Here is a 19,198-nt window from a genome sequence, read left to right on the forward strand (position 1 = left end):
AGGAAAATCCATTCAGAGATTTTTGGATTCTATTTCTTACACAGAAACTGACATGTTAGTATCCAGTTCTCATTGCAAATATTAATATAATATTCCTAGCTGCACAGCAAACATTTGTTGGTCATCGTCATGTATCCGATTAACAGTTGAGTCTTAAAAATGGCGCAGGTATAGAGCAAAGTCGTGCACAACATAAATAAATGACAAACCAGAAGAACCCATTCAGAGATTTTTGGATTTGAATTTCTTACACAAAAACTGGCATGTTAGTATACAGTTCTTATTGGAAATATCTATGAATTATTTCTAGCTGCACAGTAAACGTGTTGGTCATCGTCATGTATCTGACTAACAGACAAGTCTGAAAAATGGTGCTGGTGTACAGCAAAGCCATGCACCACAAAGTGAAGCAGGCCTGCGACAGGTTTAAGGTGACTACGCCTCACAGGAAGATGTCCGACAGTCCCTAGCAAACAAAAATTTGACAAATGTTTCTTGCACAACCAAGGCCATGTACTTTAGAATAGCACTTTTTCACTTAAATTTAAATTCACAAGTGGAAAGAAAGAGTATGTGTAGGAAAGCAATCTAAACACAGGTGTAAAGATCAGGGGATGCAGGGATTTCATTTCGTTATGCAAGAATTTGAAATAAACAGCCAATACATGCAGCACTAGAGAAGGGATGGAAAAGTCAAGAGGAATTCTGCAGATAACCAGAAATCGCAGAACTAGTTATTCAAATATGAGGTTGTGTTAATTAACAAATCTGTTCTGAGAAATTAAAAACATACATGGAAAATACAGCAACTACGTATAAACCTTACCTGGTATCAAATCTTGGTGTGACGATAGGCGTGACGCTCCATGTTGACATGTCAGCTAATTTGTTTCCTGGTGTAACAAGGTTTCTTTTACTTGTCCTGTTGTTCAAAACACAACAAAAAGTAGCTTTATACTTTTTGATCTTTTATTTTACAATTTTAGCTCTCTTTATATGATTGCAAAGCGTACCACATACTGCTAAGATAAGTGTTAGTCTATTAAATTCCAAATAATTGTAGCATATGTAATAAGCCAACCAAGGACCGGTAATGCTCTACAGGAGTAAATGTTTTTATAATTCGTTCTGATTCACTGAATAACTCACGAATACAGTCCAACTCAGGACAACTCAATGAGTTTCTCTCAATGATGCAGTACGTGTGGGAGGAGGAGAATATTCAGTCTTCAAGCGAATGACTAAGCACATAAAAAGCTAATCTTGCAGAAAAATATTCAAATAGAAACTACAGCTGTATAGTCAGGGTCACTCAAAAGATATGATTGTGCAGTTACAGCGATTTCTGTGCAATTTCCTCATATGTGGAAATGACCAGTTATTCACCGGTAATATTCATTACTCAGAGTCGTAGACCCCCCCATCATAGTCATTACCACATGTGCAATAGCACCTCCCCCAGAACTTCCAAGCAAAACTCCCTTAGCCCATTCCTACCTTTCAGCCCACTCCCACATCCTGAGGCTCATAACCCCTGACCCACGTCAGAACATCCTGTATCCCCAAGCACAAGAAGCCGAACAGGGAGGGAGGTGTGGGAACAAGGACTGTGATGGGGCGGTCTACGACTCGGAGTAATGAATATTGCCGATAAGTAACCGGTCATTACCTCCTCTACAGACCTCTCCATCAGTCATTATCAAATGAGCACATACCAAAGCAAGAATCGGCTTTACCATAGTGCAGGAAACAGACTTTACTAGTACAAGCAGAAAGTCACGCCACCTGAACAGAACGCAACACAGCGTCCCCGAATCCAGCCAAGCTCCTCCCACCCACCACCAAACGATAATGCGACAAAGATGTGGGGAGCACTCCAAGTAGCCACCTTGCAGATCTCAGCCAAAGACGCCCCTTGAAAACAAGACCAGGGAGCAGCCACAACGAGTCGAATCACCCTGCACAGACCCAGGCACCAGCACTTCACATGCCTCATACGCTGCCCCCACATCCCACCTCAGCCACCAACAGAGTCGCACCAGAAGGCTTCAGACCCTGACCAGCCAGCCCGAAGGTCACAAAAAGCGAATCCCCTAACAAAAAGGCTTAGTACGAACCAAGTACACCTTCAAGAGCCCGCCTAATGTCCAAACAGCGCAGCCGTACCTCATCCTCCGAAAGCGGATCAGGACAGAACACGGGCAAAACCAGATCCTCCGTGAGTGACCAGATCCTGAAAAAAACCGCAAAAAGGGCTCAGAAAAAAGAAAGGAACCCCACTCCCTAACCCTTCGGGCCAAGCCCCTAAAGGCCCTCACCGCCGCACACTGAGCCCGCAAAGAGGACACAGCCAGACCCAGCTCGAGCCACCCTTCAGGAAATCTAAGATAAGCACAGGATCCTCCTCAACGCAGAAAAGCCCCGATCCGAACACCAACCCTGAAAAGACACCCAATGCCAAGCATAGGACTTATGAGTCGAAGGGCGCTGGGACTGCTGAATAAACGGAGCCACAGCAGAACACCCCAAAGCAACAAGGTTCTCCTTTCAATAGCCAACCCGCCAGATGCAAGAGGACGAGACAATCCCGGGACAGAGGAGGATACAGCTGGGGACAAGGAACCACTGGCAACTGACAGCTCCATTATCGAGCAGATTTGGCAGCAGCAGGACTCACTCGCCAAATGGGGCATCGAGGTAAAAAAGCCTGCTCTTTATTGCTAACCAAGCCCACTTCAACCACCTGATCAGACAGAGGGCTTGTTCAGAGGAGCCAAAGGCCAAGATCATCACAGCCCAATGAAGGGTATAGCCCAAACTGCAAGAAAAATTACCATCACCTTTCCCCATCCAGAAGCAGTTAGGTCTTCACGCAACAGGCAGATGAATACAGCAATGCCATGGCATGAACAAAATCCTCAAAAGCCTCAAATTCGAACCATGTCTGTGATATCTGCTCCTGGAATGTGAATGGCCTAAGTGCAAAATCTGAAGACCCAGATTTTATGGAATTCACCAATCAATATGATTTACTTCTTTTCCAAGAAACATGGCAGACAAATTTCTCACCAATAGTAGGATTCAAAGAACATTTAAACGCGGCTAAGAGAGTCTCTAAACACATTAGAGCAAAAGGAGGACTCTCTACCTTTGTTTCGACTGACATCCCATCGTCCAGCGTGTTTGTGGCGGGCTTGCAATCAACTTAGCCCGCCACGGACACGCTGGACGATTTTTCCTCAAAGACTGACGAGGCAAGTTGAATTTACATCTGAGCCATTCCGGTCCACCGACCTAGATTCATCAAAAGAATTTCCGTGCAACGAACGACTTGTGTCCCCATCACCAGCCGACACCTCAAGTAGAAGTTGGACGTTTAACACCTTTGGAATGTTTGTGACAGCATTAAGTTGCAGTGTATATCGGTCCTGACGAGAGTCCCAGCAAGAAAAGGGACTCGAAACGCGTAGACCTTATATTCTGAGGCCAATTTATTAGTAAAAATAAAAAACAGAGTCTAATGTTCTTAAAAAATCACCAATACTGTTTATGTTGATGGTCTTTTTGTGTATATGTATTTAATATTATTTGGGTTTGTTCAATGTGTCAAATTGAGATGAATGGGTATGAGTGAATAGTGAGAAAGGGATTTGTATAGGAGGTGTCTCAAATGTATAAAAGAAAATATATGTTCAAAAGACAATGTGGACATTACTATGAGATGTGCTTTTAGGTTTGCGGAATGTATTTTGTAAGAAAATATTTAATGTAATTTGAGTAAACGTTTTGATTAAATCTGACTGAAAAAGTAGTCACCAGTGATATTGTTTGAGTCAATACACTTCGTGAAAGGCAATGTTCAATAAAAGTGCAGCATTGGCATATTTTTGGTATTTGATGTTACTAGGCTAGGCCTTGCTGCCATTAAGTCAAGACCCGAGATTGTTGTTCACCTTACCCTTAATAGCAAAAACTAGAAAAGACCTTAAAAGGAACATCAAGGTGGCCAGGCGTGATCACAGGGAACTCATGTGGGCGAAACTCCACTATGCCACCAAGAAAGGAGACTCCAGACTCTTTTGGGGTATAATTAACCAGCTGTCAAATGGCCAGAACCGACATTTCAACTCGGATATAATGGAGGACACCTGGAGAGCCCATATTGATCGAACCCCAGGTCCCACAATCTGTGGAATGCAATCTGGGAATGGGGACCTCCATGCAGGAACAGTTGTGAATTCACCTAAGCCACGCTCACAGGAACCTGTTAGCCAGTTTTCGCAAGATCAGGTCCATAAAACCATAAACAAATCTAAGGTCTGAGGAAGCCCCGGGGCCCAATAGTCTGCCAAACGTACAAGTTACTTACCTTCGGTAACGATGTATCTAGTAGAGATGATTCTAGCCGCAGATTCCTTCACATAGAATTATCCCCAGGCGTGAGACTGGATCTGGAACCTTTTTTTGCCACAGCCTTCCTGCGCGCAGGGCGACATCACGCGACTCCGCCCAGGCGTCGTACGTGACGTCAGCGAGGTCACATAAGACCCGCCCCGGCGCGCCTACGTCAGTTTTCTCCGGAGAACTTTTCCACACCACAATGCGGAACCACCAGATAAAAAAACGTGGAAGCATGGGAACAGTGTGCGAAGAGCAGAAAAATTGGAAAGAAACGGTGACTAACACCACCAGAGTAGTGCCAACACCGCAGAACCCAAGGGCAGGGAAAGACGAAAGAAGAAGAACAAGCAGAAACCTGCGCAATCACCCTGCCAGCACATAGACAGCCTCCCATCCCTGTGCTCGGAGGCAAAGAACATGCGTAACCGCATGGCACACGTAGTAAAAACCCAAGGGTCCTCGCAGATGAGGGGCGGAAGGGCAGGCCATGAAGGAATCTGCGGCTAGAATCGTCTGTACCACATACATCGTTACCGAAGGTAAGTAACTCGTACATCTGATAGAGACTACTAGCCGCAGATTCCTTCACGTTGAATAGATACCCTAGCAATACCCCCTGGGAAGGAGGGTCTGCGAAAGGACCCCCACCAGCTAATGCAGAACAGAGGGCCCCACAGGGGACCAGATCTGTGGACCAGGTAGAACGTCGCCCCTGCCAGATCAAGGAAATGTAGGAGGGAAAGAAGGCTGAAGAAGCTCGTACACCCACAGCAGAGGAACCAAGGGCAAGGACTGAGAGGCCAAAGCACCCACTCCCTCACAAGGGAACATAGCTTCCGCCCAATGCCAAGACAGGAAAAGCGGAAGAAAAAGAAGAAGAAGAAGCAGCAGCCTAGAGGGCACAAGGAATCTAGGGAAAAGAAGGCGAACCCACTCCAGATGGAGAGCAGCCTGCCAGCCAGAACAGCGCCGGCAGTCAAAGCCAGAAGCAAGAGGAACAGCCCGAGGCCCCAGGAAGGCCGAGTAGGCGACGCCCGGCAAGGGAGAACACAGGATCATCCCAGACATCAGGAGCAGGGAGAGGAGGAGATGCCCGGGCCACCACTACGAGTGGCCGCGCACACGACCTCAGGAAGCAAAAGCAACCAACCTACCTAAACGCCATGTAGAACAGGCACCCGATGGCGACCAGAACCCCTAGCAGAGCGCAAGCCATATGACAGCTACCACTACCCCACATAGGGTACGTTATATCTCAAGATATGGGAACAATCTTTGTAAGAACTTCCGCAGCACAGGAAAAAACAAAAGAGCTACAGGGAAAAAAACACCCCCGCCGAAGGCTTGACAAGCAGCCCAAGCAAAGCAGAAGGCCCAATCTCAGGGCCAAGTCTGCGCAACAACTCCTGCAGAACCCACACACAATCAAACAAGGGCCGTCCAGCAGCCAACAATGCCAAAGTCCCAAGGAAGGACGTAAACGGCCAGAAAACACAATCCACAAGACCAGCCGGCCTAAGAAGGCCCAGAATCAACCCAACTCAGAAGTCACTGAGGGGGGCCGGAGGAGGATAAGGCGGAGGAGGATGAGGATGGAGCCCTGCCAAGAGCCTTTGGATGGCAGAGTCGGCCGGGGCATGGAACAACAGGCTGCCATCAAACGGAAGGTCGATGAGTCGCTCCCGAATATTCTCAGGGAATACTCCATCCCAAAGCCAAGCATGGCGACGGAGAACAACTGAGGAAGCCATGGCCCGGCCCAGCACCTCTGAGATGTCCAGACCGGAGCAGAGAATAAATGCATCAAGCTCCCGGCCATCTAATGCATGATGCCGTAAGTCCACCTGACCAGACTCCTGGGACACTGCAGATCCCAGAGACTCAGCCGAGTCCCACAAACAGGAGGAGGCACTAGCCAGCACACACAAGGTGTTAAGGGCCCGCAGGGCCGCGCTGGTCGAGGCGAACATGTTGCGTTCCCAAGAGTCCAGCCAGCGGGCCTCTCGGGACTGCTGAGTCAACAGTGGTGGCAGGGAGGGAAAAGCAGTCCGCAAACGGGGGCTAGCGGCTGAGGGGTGAAGGGAAAGACACACCGGGTCACGCGGCGCCCGGGAGGTGCCGGTGCAGAAGATGCGGAGGCACCGGGTCCCCTGAGGCAGGACGCCTCCAAGCCCCCGTCAAGGAAGAAAGGAGCGAACCTTTAAAGGGAAGTAAGATTTCCCTCCCACCAGAGCCCTGGTGGAGGACCGCCAATAGATAGTCCGCCGGAAAGTGAGCCACCGGGTCACCCATGCGTAGGATGCCCACAGCCGTGGACACTGCGTGAGCGAAGACCACACCCTCCTCCGTAGGACCCCGCGGTGGAGACAGCAGCTCTTCTGTGGGCAACGGCTGCAAACTAAGGTGGCCGTCCCCGAGGCCAAGCGGGACGGGCAAGGGCCAGACCTGGAATTCAGAAGGAGCCGAAGAATGATGGACCTGCCGCTCTTCCGATGAACACCTCTGCCTCAGGAAGGGTGGGGAGCCGCCCTTCAATGCCGGTGAAAAAGACACCACACGGCGACCCGTCTCCAGGGAGGACAACACCAATATACAGCCTGCCTCCGGAGAAGGAGCGCCCGAAGAGGAATCCGCGGTACGATCCCTGCGCGGAGCCGTAGAGTCTTCTGCTTTGGCGATTCAGTCACCCTGGCGTATTGGTTCCGCTCACTCTGCCGGCGATTTTTCGTCTGGTCTACCTGGAAAGAGTTTATTGGCTCCACTTAGCGGTCGTCGTGCTACCCTGGCACGCTCACGTACTCCCGTTGGGATAACTTCAGTGTTGGACATACCGGTTGGACTTTGACCCATAATAGTCGATTTGGGCACAATTCTCATACATTGTAGGCTGTCCATATGAACAGGACCCTTGACTGCACGACTGTAACGGACCCAGCATATCGGCCAATTTGTTCCCAAACGTAGTTCTGGCATTCCAAAGCATTTCGTGATACCGTCTTACGTAGAAGTTCCTGACGATCGCCCGGGCATTAGTGCTTTGTGCGTTTTCATTAGACCAGCACTCAGCACTCTTCAAATTGTAGCCATTGTCCTGATGATGACCTTAAGTGCATAAGGTCGAAACGCCGTCGACATCCCAGTGTAACCCACGGCCTCCTAAGGATTTATACCTTATTGCAAATTATTTATTGTGTTTTTGTAATTTGTTCATGATTAATGTTGTCCTTTCACTTTGCGCCGCCCACACTGTATATATCACTTGTGTCACTGCACTTATCACTTACACCGAGCACGGTCAGTACACAACTGGTGTATGTTTGGCTACCAGAATTTGATTTAATTGTATTATAGTGCTGTTACAATTCTTTTGCATAATAATAATAACTAAAAAACTTTTTCATACTTTGGTCTCTTGGTTTCCCTCCTTTATGACTTATGCATCTTTGTTTAAAATTGTCCCTATAATTACTGGTTGAGACATTGTTGTTTTGATACTATAATTCACCCGGTCTCAACTGGGTATACGGGTTTACTCCTGTTTCACGTTCCTAGGCAGGACGTCGGCGCCAGCCGGTGTCGCTGGATAAGGTACCTCTAAGTCACCCCGCCCAGAGACCGGAGTAGAGCTGGAGCCGCACCGGCCCCGGGGTGGTGCCGGAATGACGCCGACCCGACCCCTGCCAAAACAGCCACCTGTGCGGGGGAACGAGACAGGCCTGGGGAGTGGCACAAAGCCCCCCACCAGCCGCGGCCCAGAATGAGGCGAAGATCGCTCGGCAACCCATGAGGCGGTGCCAGGTATGATCCAACCTCCGACTCGCCCTCCGATGAGGCAGACGCCTGTGGGGACGGACGAGAGGAGCCCGGAGCGGGACGAGGAGGGTTCACCGACCCCTGTGGCTCCGCACGGTCCAGCTGCTGCCGGCGCCGTAGCGGCATCACCTCGGCCTTAGACAGGACCACCTTGTCAAAGGACCGAGAGGGGCTCGGGGATGCAACCCGAGCCCCGGCGACCTCCCGGGACACCACAGGGACGCCCGCGGTAGTTTGCGGCGAGGTAGAGACGCCGTGGCCTGAAGGAGGTGCCCCAGAGGAGCCGCACCCCAACAGCACCACATCCTCAAAGACTGGACCCGAACCAGTCGGTACCGGAGCCGCCGGCGTGGAAGGCCCTGCGCAGGGCGAGGAATCCGCCGACGCCCCAGGAGGGGAAGGAGCCAGAGAGTCCTGTAAATCTGCCGCGTATGTCTCCATTTGGACTCTCGACGCTCCAACACCGTGAAACGGTGGATAGGACGAGAAGTGGGGCCGCATCACCCACGGAGAGTCCACGCCCCCGGGAGCCCGGAAACCAGCCCCCGGGAGCCCGGAAACCAGCCCCCGGGGACAAACTGCTACACTTACCCACCGGGGAACGACGCTCATGGAACATCGGAGAAGGGCGAGGACGACGACCACGGCCGAATCTGAAGCCGTCCGCCGAAGCAGACCGAGGGGAGGACGTCGACCTGGAGAGACGCGCCGAGAGAAGTTTCATCCGGCGCTCCCGCCGCGACTTCGGCTTCAACTGTTGGCACGCCGCATAATCTGTGGTGCCGTAATCCTCCCCCACACAACACATACAAATGAGGGGAGGGTCCGTCGCCGACATAAGACTCCCACAAAACGTGCAAGATTTAAAGCTCGAATCTGTTGCTAGACCTAGAGGATTGGGTTTATCGAATAAACTTGATGCCAAACACACAAACGGGATTTTGGGCAGGAATTGGCACACTTACAAACATCTCCGCGGTAACCCTTCTAGCCAACCAAGCCTATGCAAAATCCCGCACCGTGTATGCATGCTTCATCGTCCTCAAAGCAGCATTTGACAATGTCCCGAGGACAAAGTTATGGGCCAAAATGCAAAGTTGGGGGGCACCCACCAGATTATTGGAGGCCATAATCAATTTGTACTCTCACACGTGGGTCCAAATAAAGAAAGGTGACGGGCAGGGGCACTATAACCAAAAAGATTCAAACATCCAATGGACTAAAACAGGGGTGCATTCTGGCTCCCTGTCTATTTAACATCTATACTGCAGACCTTGAGAAGTACCTCCAACTCACACAAACTGACCCCCCAAAACTGGGGAAAACATCGATACCTAGTCTCCAATACGCGGATGACATAGTCCTCCTTGCCCAAACACCTATAGGCCTGCAGCGATCGATATCTCAATTAGGTGCCTATATTACTTCCGCCCAACTTTCAATCAATCATCAAAAAACAAAGGTGCTATGCTTTTCAAAACATCATAAAACCAGTAAAAAAAGGTCAATTTACCTGGAAGCTAGATGTGAAACCAATATCCCAGGTGGACTCTTACAAATACCCGAGGTTCCATCTCGACCATAATCTTAATTTCATGCCGCAACTGGATTAATGGAAAACGAAAGCGAAACAACTCCTTTTCGCCTTAAAAACTGTTCAGAAGCAAACAGGTTTCTCAACAGGACATCTAATTAAAGTAATCGCTGCTAAATTCCTCCCCTCTATATCCTACGGGTCGGAAATCTTGAAGAAAAGATGCCACTGTCCTAAATGTAGCACAATCCACTCTTTTTAAGAGACTGTTTTCAATTCCCCAAAATATCTCTCAGGCTCAAATTCGAATGGAATACGGACTCAAAAATCAGATACCTGCTAGACAAGGGGTAATGGCCAAATACTACTGACGGATGAGGGAAGCTGAAGACAACAGTCTGGCCCACTTCTGCTGGGAAGCGATAGAAAAACAAGCCAGGCTAAAGAATTCAATTTTTACCATGTTAAAAGAATCCCTCCTAGCCTTACAGCTCGAGGAGGCATGGCTCACAATCACCACATACCCTGGATTCAAAACCGCAGCGAATAACGCAATTAAACGGGTCTCATTGCTAATGGACAAAAATACCTTTGCCAAGAAAAGTCACGCACAGGGAGTGACACAATCGTCACTGAAGCCCCAAGTGTACACAAAAAGTACTGCCTGACGCTGCTGCGGCTGGGCTCTTTCCCTACGAAAGACTTAACTCCAAAATGGAAATTTAGCTGGCTGACCAAAGAATGCCGCCTCTGCGGACGCGGAGAAGAGTCACTGCTACACCTTCTATGCATTTGCCCCTCATTACTAGAAATCAGAAAAACACTGCTCCGCGAGTTATTGAGGAAGGCACAAATAAGGATATGTAGAGGGGCAGTTATACAATGTCTCGGAGGCTTGTCAATTCAACTGTCTTGTAGAGCTATAACATTCTGGAAAATGGCGGCAAAAGAAATGGACAAAAAAACACAAACAAATTAACTTGAGGAGTCCAGAACTGAACGGCCTGCCCAATTTTCAAATAGCACAGGTATCCTTTATTTAATTGTTCGTAAATTTTTACAATAAGATTTTATTGTACAATCTGATACTTTTTATATCTAATCATCGACGATTGTTCAAGTATTTGATTGTATTGCGTACGTACTTCTTGAATTGTTAAAAATGTCGAACTTAATATATGATGTACTATGGCGGTTCGTATACACTTTTATGATTTTTAACGAAATCAAATAAAAGTGGCAACTGCCAGCAATGGCCCACTGCCAACCTCAACAACAGAGGAAACCAAGGCTTCCGAGTCCAAGCAGGCGCCACCAGGATTACAGAGGCCTGATCCAACTTGATTTTCAGCAGAATCCTTGGAAGCAACGCAATCGGGGGAAAGGAATACATCAAGCCCCCATCCCACCGAAAGTACAGCGCATCCACTCTCTAAACCAAGTCCGACAGAACTTAGAGAGCAAAACCTCTCCCTCAGGGCGTTTTCTGGGGCAGCAAACAGGTCCACCACAGAGACCCCGAACCTCTCCATCAGCCCCCCCCCCCCCCCCCCAAAACACCACCGGCATCAGGCACATGCCCGACACGGAGGGAAACAACCTGCTGAAGAGATCCGCCTCCGAGTTCAAAACCCCTGGCAAATGCAACGCCCTCAGAAACAAGTTCAACTTTGCCCACTGACAAATCTGATGCGCTAACAAGTTGAGAGAAGCCACCGTCGCACTTCCCTGGTAGCTGACATAACACAATACCACTGTGTTGTCCGTCCTCACCAGCACATCCTTCTGTAGGACCCAAGGAAGAAAATGAGAAGAGGACAACGGCACCACCTTCAACTCCCTCCAATTCAAAGATATCTCTGCCTCCTGGACTGACCAGATCCCCTGTACAGACTCCTGGGCTAACACCACCACCCCAACCCAGCTTGCTGGCATCCGTAGTCAGCATCAACCGCTCTTGGGACACAAAGGGAGAGCCCTGCAAGAGGTTTTGATCCTCCGGCCACCAGGACAATTCCTGGGCAATTTCCACACTCCCCGGAATTAACTGTTCGTAATTCTGAGACTACGGACTCCAATGCCCCAGAACATGATTCACCAGAGGGTAAGCAACCAGGCCCAAGGAACAATCATCACGGTAGCAGACATCAACCCCTGAACCTGTAACCACTGCCGAGCCGTGGAAAAAGGGGAGACCCACACCTTCCTCAGCTAAGTCAGTCAGTCTGCTAGTCTCTGACAGGAAAACCTTCCCCATCTTGGTGTTGAAGACCCCCCCCCCCCCCCAATGAACAGCAGTTCCTAGGTGGGGCACAGATACGACTTCTCAAAGAATCCACCCGAACTTCTGCAGGAGCAGGCAGACTTCCTGGATATGTGATGGAGCCTTAGGAAAGAAGAGGAAGAGATCAACCAGTCATCCAAGTAAGGAAACACCTGTGTCCCCTGAGCATGCAACAACTGCACCAAAGGGCGCTAACACTTTAGTAAACATCCTAGGCGAGGAAGGTAAAACCCAAATGGCAATACCTGAAACTGCTAATGATCGACGCCCACACAGAACCGCAGAAACCTCTGGGAAGCCACGTGCACAGGCACATGAAAGTAGGCGTCCCTGAGAGCCAGAGAAAACAGGAAACCCAGTGGGTCTCCAAATTCGATCTGATAACCCAGCTTGACAATCCGCAGGACCCATTGATCCCGGACAAACTCCTCCCAGACCGGTAAAAGAAGCCCTGAGGCGAGCCCCAACCGGTGTCTCCTCTGAACCCCTCACAGTCATGATTTGGAAGACCCCGAAGAAGTGGAGGCAACTTGCTGCCCCCGGGACTTGTTGAAGGAAGGGACACCCCGGCCACGCCCTCTACCACGAAAGGGCTGGGCAGCCATCTTCTTTTTTGTGTTGAAATTTTTTATTAGCATTTCAGAATCATTAAACAAAAACAAGAAAACTCAAATACAAGTAATAAGGGTAAGGATCATATGATAGAAATTAAAAAGTAAATCCATATATAAAACAATATTTAATATTATGCTATCTAGGACAATAAATGTATATAACAATATATAAAGGAAAGAGTGAAAAAGCATATACAATCAATTTTTAAAAACTAAATGATAACAAATACAAACATGTTAAGAAAGTAAAAAAGGATTCCATATCTGTGAAAATAACTCTAGTTGATCTTGAATATTATATATAATCCTTTCATGCGAAGCATTTTGAATCATAGCAGATAACCAGGACTCTTGAGATGGTGGAGTGGAAGATTTCCATTGTCTTAATATACAGATTTTAGCAGTTGCAAGCGCGGTATGTAGGAAACGAGATTGTGGTTTAGAAAGAGTGGGAACATTTCTGAAATCATGTAATATAATATTAGCTGTGGAAAGGGGTAAATGCAGTGAGATAGACTTATGTAAGGTCTGACGTATGTAAGACCAATAATGTTTAACCAATGGACACGTGCAAAGAATATGAACAATATCACATCCAGAAGCATTACATCTCCAACAATTGGAATGCGGTAACAAGCCTGCCTTATATAATCTAACCGGAGACCAATGCCAGTCATGTAGAATTTTAAATAAGCAAAACTTTAAACAAGCTTCTTGAGCTCCCTTATCCAAACCATCTAATATATTCGTCCATTCCATATCTGAAAAAGAAGTCTGTAAACGTGTTTGCCATTTATGTCGGAGATCGCAGGATAATGGTGTGAAAATAATTGAGATGTAATTGTTTTGTAGAGACCTGAAATGACACCTTTCTGTTTGCCCCAAATTTGTAAATAAAACACTATTGGTGATATAGATAATGACCAAGGTGTGGAACCAAGAGCTTTGAGAAGAGATTTTCTAAGTTGATCGTATTTGGCAAGCTGCAGCGGGGGTAAGTTGAATTCATCCATTAACTGTGATAGAGGTTTAAGATCCCCATCATGGAGAATTTGGTCTAGTGTGAGAAGAACAAATGTTACTTACCTGTAAACTGTGGTTCTCCAGTATTGGTCTTTTTCATAGATATACATGCTTGAATATTCCCCGTCGTCGAAGTGGGAGTCCCACGGTATATAAAAAGCAATAAATGTCCTGTATATACATATACATACATAACCACATAATAGCATATACATATCCAAATAAACTTTATATATAATTCAAAATAACATATCAAGTGAAAATACCATAGGATAGTATTGATACATAGGAAAGCATTGAGAAAAAGAATCACTTTACTGACATATCCTTGTCGTTTTATAGTCCAAACTCTAGCCAATCAGGCACAAGCACCCTCTAGAACCTTCTCCTCAGAGGCTCAGGCCCTCAGATTTTCGTAGCACAAGAGTGACAGAGTCTAAAGAGGAGAAGAGAGCCTCTGAGGGGAGGAGGGTGGGTCGCATGTGAATCTATGAAAGACACCAATACTGGAGAACCAGTTTACAGGTAAGTATCATTTGTTCTTCTCCAGTATTTGGGGTGTCTTTCATAGATTCGCATGCTTGAATAGAATAATGAGCAGTAAGCAACAGCCGGCTGACAAGGCTGTATTAATATTGCATGAAATACCATGACAATGTATTTAATACGCAATTGAGAATACCCAAGGAGGAGGGAAGTAGCAGAGGCTCACCTTATTTAAACAGATTCTGTAGAACTGCTTGTCCCACAGCCGTGTCCGCTTCATTAATCGACTCCAGGCAGTAGTACTTTGTGAACGTGTGCCTACTGGACCACGTAGCTGCCCGGCAAATCTGATGGATGGGTACACCAGCGAACAGGGCAGTGGAAGATGACATTGGTCTCGTTGAATGAGCCCTTACTCCAGAAGAAAGAGGCTTGCCAGCCCTTTGATGGCAAAAGGAGATTGCTGAAGAAACCCAACGGGCAATCGTGGGCTTGGTAACTGACTGCCCTTTACAAGTGCGTCCGTAGGCCACAAACAGCTGATCCGACTTGCGAAAGGACTGTGTTCTGCTGATGTACAATTTAAGACATCTCTTTAAGTCCAAAGAGTGTAGACTCTGCTCCGCCAGGGACTGCGGATGCGGGAAAAAGGTTTTCAAGATTACTGGTTCGTTGAGATGGAAATCGGATGGTACTTTAGGCATGAAAGCCGGATTAGTGCGGAGAATTACACAGTCCGATCTGAATTGAAGAAACGGAGGTTGTATTGTAAAGGCGTGAATGTCACTGACTCTGTGGGAGGAAGTCAGTGCAAGGAGGGGGGTCACTTTCCAAGTTAAGAATTTGAAATCCGCCGAATAGATTGGCTCAAAGGGCGCCTTCATGAGCTGAGCCAATACGATGTTAAGACGCCACGTGGGTGGAGGACGCCGAATGGGCGGGAACATTCGGAAGAGACCCTTGAAAAATTGCTGCATTACTCTAGATGAATAGAGAGAGGACGAGCCGTCCTGCCGAAAGCGAGATATTGCCGCTAGAAAGACCTTTAAGGTAGAGTGTGACAGTCCAGACTGCGCTAACTGCAGGAAGAACGGCAGAATGTGTTCCGGGGAGGCGTGCACTGGATGTATGTGCACCGACACACACCTAAGACAAAATCGCTTCCACTTTAGCTTATAAGTTTTCACTGTGGAGGGCGCCCTCGCCTTAGCTAACACCTCCTGCAGGCTGGTGGAATGTTCAAATGAGCAAATTCAAGGTGCTCAGGCTCCGAACCGACAAGCTGAGTGAATTGGGATTCGGATGGCATATCCGCCCGTCGTTCATTGTTAGAAGGTCCGGCCTCGGGTGAAGTAGGATGGGTTCGCATTGGGAGAGGAGGAGCAACTCCGAGAACCATGCCTGCCGAGGCCACCGTGGAGCTATGAGGAGCATCTGGCATGGTTGTTGCCGCATCTTCCGCAACACTCGAGGAATCAGAGGGATCGGCGGAAAAGCGTACGCAAATATCCTGTACTAATTTATCGAAAGGGCATTTCCGCACGACTCTTTGTGGGGAAACCAGCTTGCGTAGGACTGGCATTTGGTGTTCTGTGGGGTTGCAAAAAGGTCGATAGTCGGGCGACCCCAAAGGCCGAAGACAAAGTCTAGAGTCGGCTGGTGCAATTCGCACTCGTGGGTCGATGACGTTGACCGACTGAGTGCATCAGCCAGAGTATTGGAAATGCCGGGCAGGTGAACTGCCTGGAGCGTAATCCGATGGACTATGGCCCAACTCCAAATCCTCTGAGCCAGACGGGAAAGCAGCGGAGATCTTGTCCCGCCCTGCTTGTTCAGGTAGTGCATGCAGGTGGTGTTGTCCATCTGAATGAGGACTGACTCCCCCTGGAGCTGGAGATGGAAGGATTTCAACGCCCAGAAAATGGCCATCAGCTCCAATCTGTTCACTTGCCCTTGACGGATAAATCTTGAAGATGTCCGCCCCATCCTTCCATAGATGCGTCCGTGGTGAGAACGAGCTCTGGGGCTGTCGTTAGAAAAGATGTTCCAGCTGCGATGTTGGAAGGACGAGTCCACCAATGCAGCGCGTGAGCCATGCGGGCGGTCAACACGAGCTGGTCGTTGATGGAACCGGAGACCTGACGCCACTGCTTGTTCAATTCTTCCTGAATGGTACGACTCCTCAGTCTGCAATGTGGGATCAAAGCGATGCATGAGGACGCCATCCCCAGAAAGGACTTTAATGTGCGGACTGAAACTGACTGCTTTGCTGCGATGGAGCTTGCAAGCTGTCGAATCCGTGTTTGCCGCTCTGCAGAGGCAAAGGCCATAGCCCTGCTCGTATCGATGGTTGCGCCGAGAAAGGTCTTGAACAGAGCTGGCGTGAGCTGAGACTTTTGTAAGTTGATCGACAAGCCCAGAGACTGAAACAGATTAAGACAGCGCTGAGTATCGAGGGCCGCTTGGTGGGAGGATTGAGATTTGATGAGACATTCGTCCAAATACGGGAATATTTGTATGCCCGTTAGTCTCAAATGGGCCACCACCGGGGCCAGGATCTTTGTGAAGACCCGCGGAGGTGAGCGGAGGCCGAAGGGCAGGACCTTGAATTGGAAATCCCTGTGACCTACACGAAAAGGTAAGTACTTCCTGTGGCGTGGAATTTTGGGCACATGGAAGTAAGCATCCTGAAGGTCGATTGTTGTCATGAAATCGCCCTGAGAGAAGAATTGAAGGATGTCCTTTAGCGTAAGCATGCGGAATTATTGGTCCTTGAGAAATTTGTTGAGCGACCTTAGATCGAGGATGGGGCGCCACTCCCCAGATTTCTTTAGTATGAGGAAAAACCGTGAATAGAACCCCAACCCCTTTTGAGATTTCGGAACCACTTTGATGGCCCCTTTCTTGAGCATTATCTGGATCTGGCTGAAAAGTTCTTTGAGGTGAGCGGGAGGAGGTTTCGGATGGAGAGGTGTGTTTTGGGGAACCTTTACAAACTCTAGGGCATAGCCCCTTGAAATAATGTCCAGAACCCAGCGGTCCGAAGTGATTGAGGACCAAGTCGAAAAGAACTGGGAGATTCGTCCTCCAACTGGAGAAAGGGAAAAACTGGAAAGAGGGGACCCTTGATGTACCCAGTCATTGTTTTTTGGAAGAGTTTCCCCTGTAATTGGATTTTCTTCTATAAGATTTGCCAGACTGCTGCCTGTAAGACTGTTGTGGCTGTGAGGAATAACGTTGTTGTCCTTGGTTGTAGGAGCGGTACTGGGAAGAGGACCCACGAAAGGAAGAGGAGGTGCCGCGGCCGCACGCACCCCGAAAGGGCTGCTTCCGGAACTGGAGAGTGCCGAGGGAGCGAGCCGTCTCCGTGTCCTTCTTGGTGGCTTGCAAAGCGTCCTCCACATGCTGGCCGAACAAAGATTCTCCGTCATACAGCATGTCCAGAATCTTGGCCTGAACCTCCTGACGGAATGAGGTGAAACAAAGCCAACCCGGTCGTCTTAAAACAGCCGCTCCAGCCAATTGACGAAAACCCGTGGAGGCAATGTCAACGGAGCAGTCGATGATTTCGGAGGATGCCCTCTCACCCTCTTGCAGGATCTTTAGAGCTTCCGCTCTAGAATCTTCCGGGATAAGCTTAACCAAAGCCGCCATGTCCGACCACATTTGTCGATTGTAACGACCGAGGATGGCCAAAGAGTTTGCTGCTCGGACTATTGTTGAAGCCATGGTTGAAAAATTTTGCCAATGGCATCCAGGCGGCGGCCGTCACGATCCGGAGGTGACAAAAGCGGAGACGATGGATTTTTGGAGCGACGTTGCGCCGCCAGGGTGATCATCGAGTCTGGCTTAGGCTGAGACACTAAGCAAGCTGGGGAAGAATCCGGGGCCTTGTACTTCTTCTCTAGTCGCGGGAGGACAGCCGGGACGGAGTTAGGCGTTTTCATTAGCTTAATGCCCTCGTTCCAGATAAAGTCTATAATGGGCACGGCTCGTACCTGTTTCTGCGGCTGGGACTTGAACTCGGAGAGAAAGCAGTCCTCCTCCCTAACCACCATGGGAAGGTGAAAACGTTGAGCCGCCCTTTCCATCAGTTGATGGAATCCTGTTATGTCGACAGGTGGTGAATTTACTGGCGATTTTGGAGGTGATGCGGGCGAATTGATTTGATAGTCATCCCAGTCCGCCATAGAGTCGTCATCATGAAGCTCTCCCTCCTCCGTATCCGGATTATTCACGACCCCATCTGTTGTAAGGGGAACCAATGCAGGTGCGGATGGTGTCGGCATCGTTGGCAACACAGGGGTAGACGGAACGGCAGATGGCGTCTCACGTGGAGAGCTATGAGAGGAAGCCGGAAAGCGCCGATTGTAATCTTCCAACATGAATTGAAGGTTGGAGATGAGCGACAAAGGGAGCTGCGCCATGGGAACTTGTGCAGGGGGACGTTGCTCCTGCTCCTGACAGTAATAGTCCTACGAATAGTCATCCTCTTCAAAATCTTGGCATTTAATATGAAGCTCAGAAGGACTACGAGCATCTCGAAAAGATGACTGATCATCAGAATCCGAAACTTCCTCATTAACCGAGGGGAATAGCTGATGAGATGGCCGAGTGACCGGTGGCATCATGACAGAGTCCAGCACAGCATGGCGACGCTGCAACAAGGAGTTGTCGACCGACACTGGCGCTGGTGTAGACATTTGCACCAAAGGCATCGTTGCAAAATTTGACACCTCCGTCGTCGAGACGATTGTCGACGAAGTCGCCGTCGACAAAGCCGCCGTCGACGAGGCCGCCGTCGATGCCGTCAACGAGGGTGCCGTCGACGAAGCCCGCGCCGACGAGACTGCCGTCGAAGACGAACCCGCCGCCGACGACGCCGTCGTCGACGATGCTGTGAGCGTCGACGGCGATGACTTCTTCTTCTTTATTATCTTCGACGAAGCTTTAGCCGTCGACGGAAGCGCCAGCTTCCTACTCGTCGACGAAGAAGATAGTGGAATCATCGACTAAATAGTCTTTAGGGAAACGCACACCACT

General features: G+C 48.9%; 1 protein-coding gene across 4 annotated transcripts in view; it reads right to left on the reverse strand.

The window, feature by feature from the left end:
* The window catches only part of CDCA8 (cell division cycle associated 8), a 184,904-nt gene that overhangs the window by 46,432 nt on the left and 119,274 nt on the right, over positions 1-19,198 (reverse strand). For all 4 annotated transcript variants that reach the window (XM_085647896.1, XM_085647898.1, XM_085647899.1 and 1 more), the window contains exon 8: positions 827-922. In XM_085647896.1, the coding sequence (XP_085504022.1) occupies positions 827-922 (96 nt within the window). The remainder of the gene's footprint in view (positions 1-826; positions 923-19,198) is intronic.

The sequence above is a fragment of the Triturus cristatus genome, chromosome 3_2, assembly GCF_964204655.1.
Source record: "Triturus cristatus chromosome 3_2, aTriCri1.1, whole genome shotgun sequence".
Taxonomy (NCBI): Eukaryota; Metazoa; Chordata; class Amphibia; order Caudata; family Salamandridae; genus Triturus; species Triturus cristatus.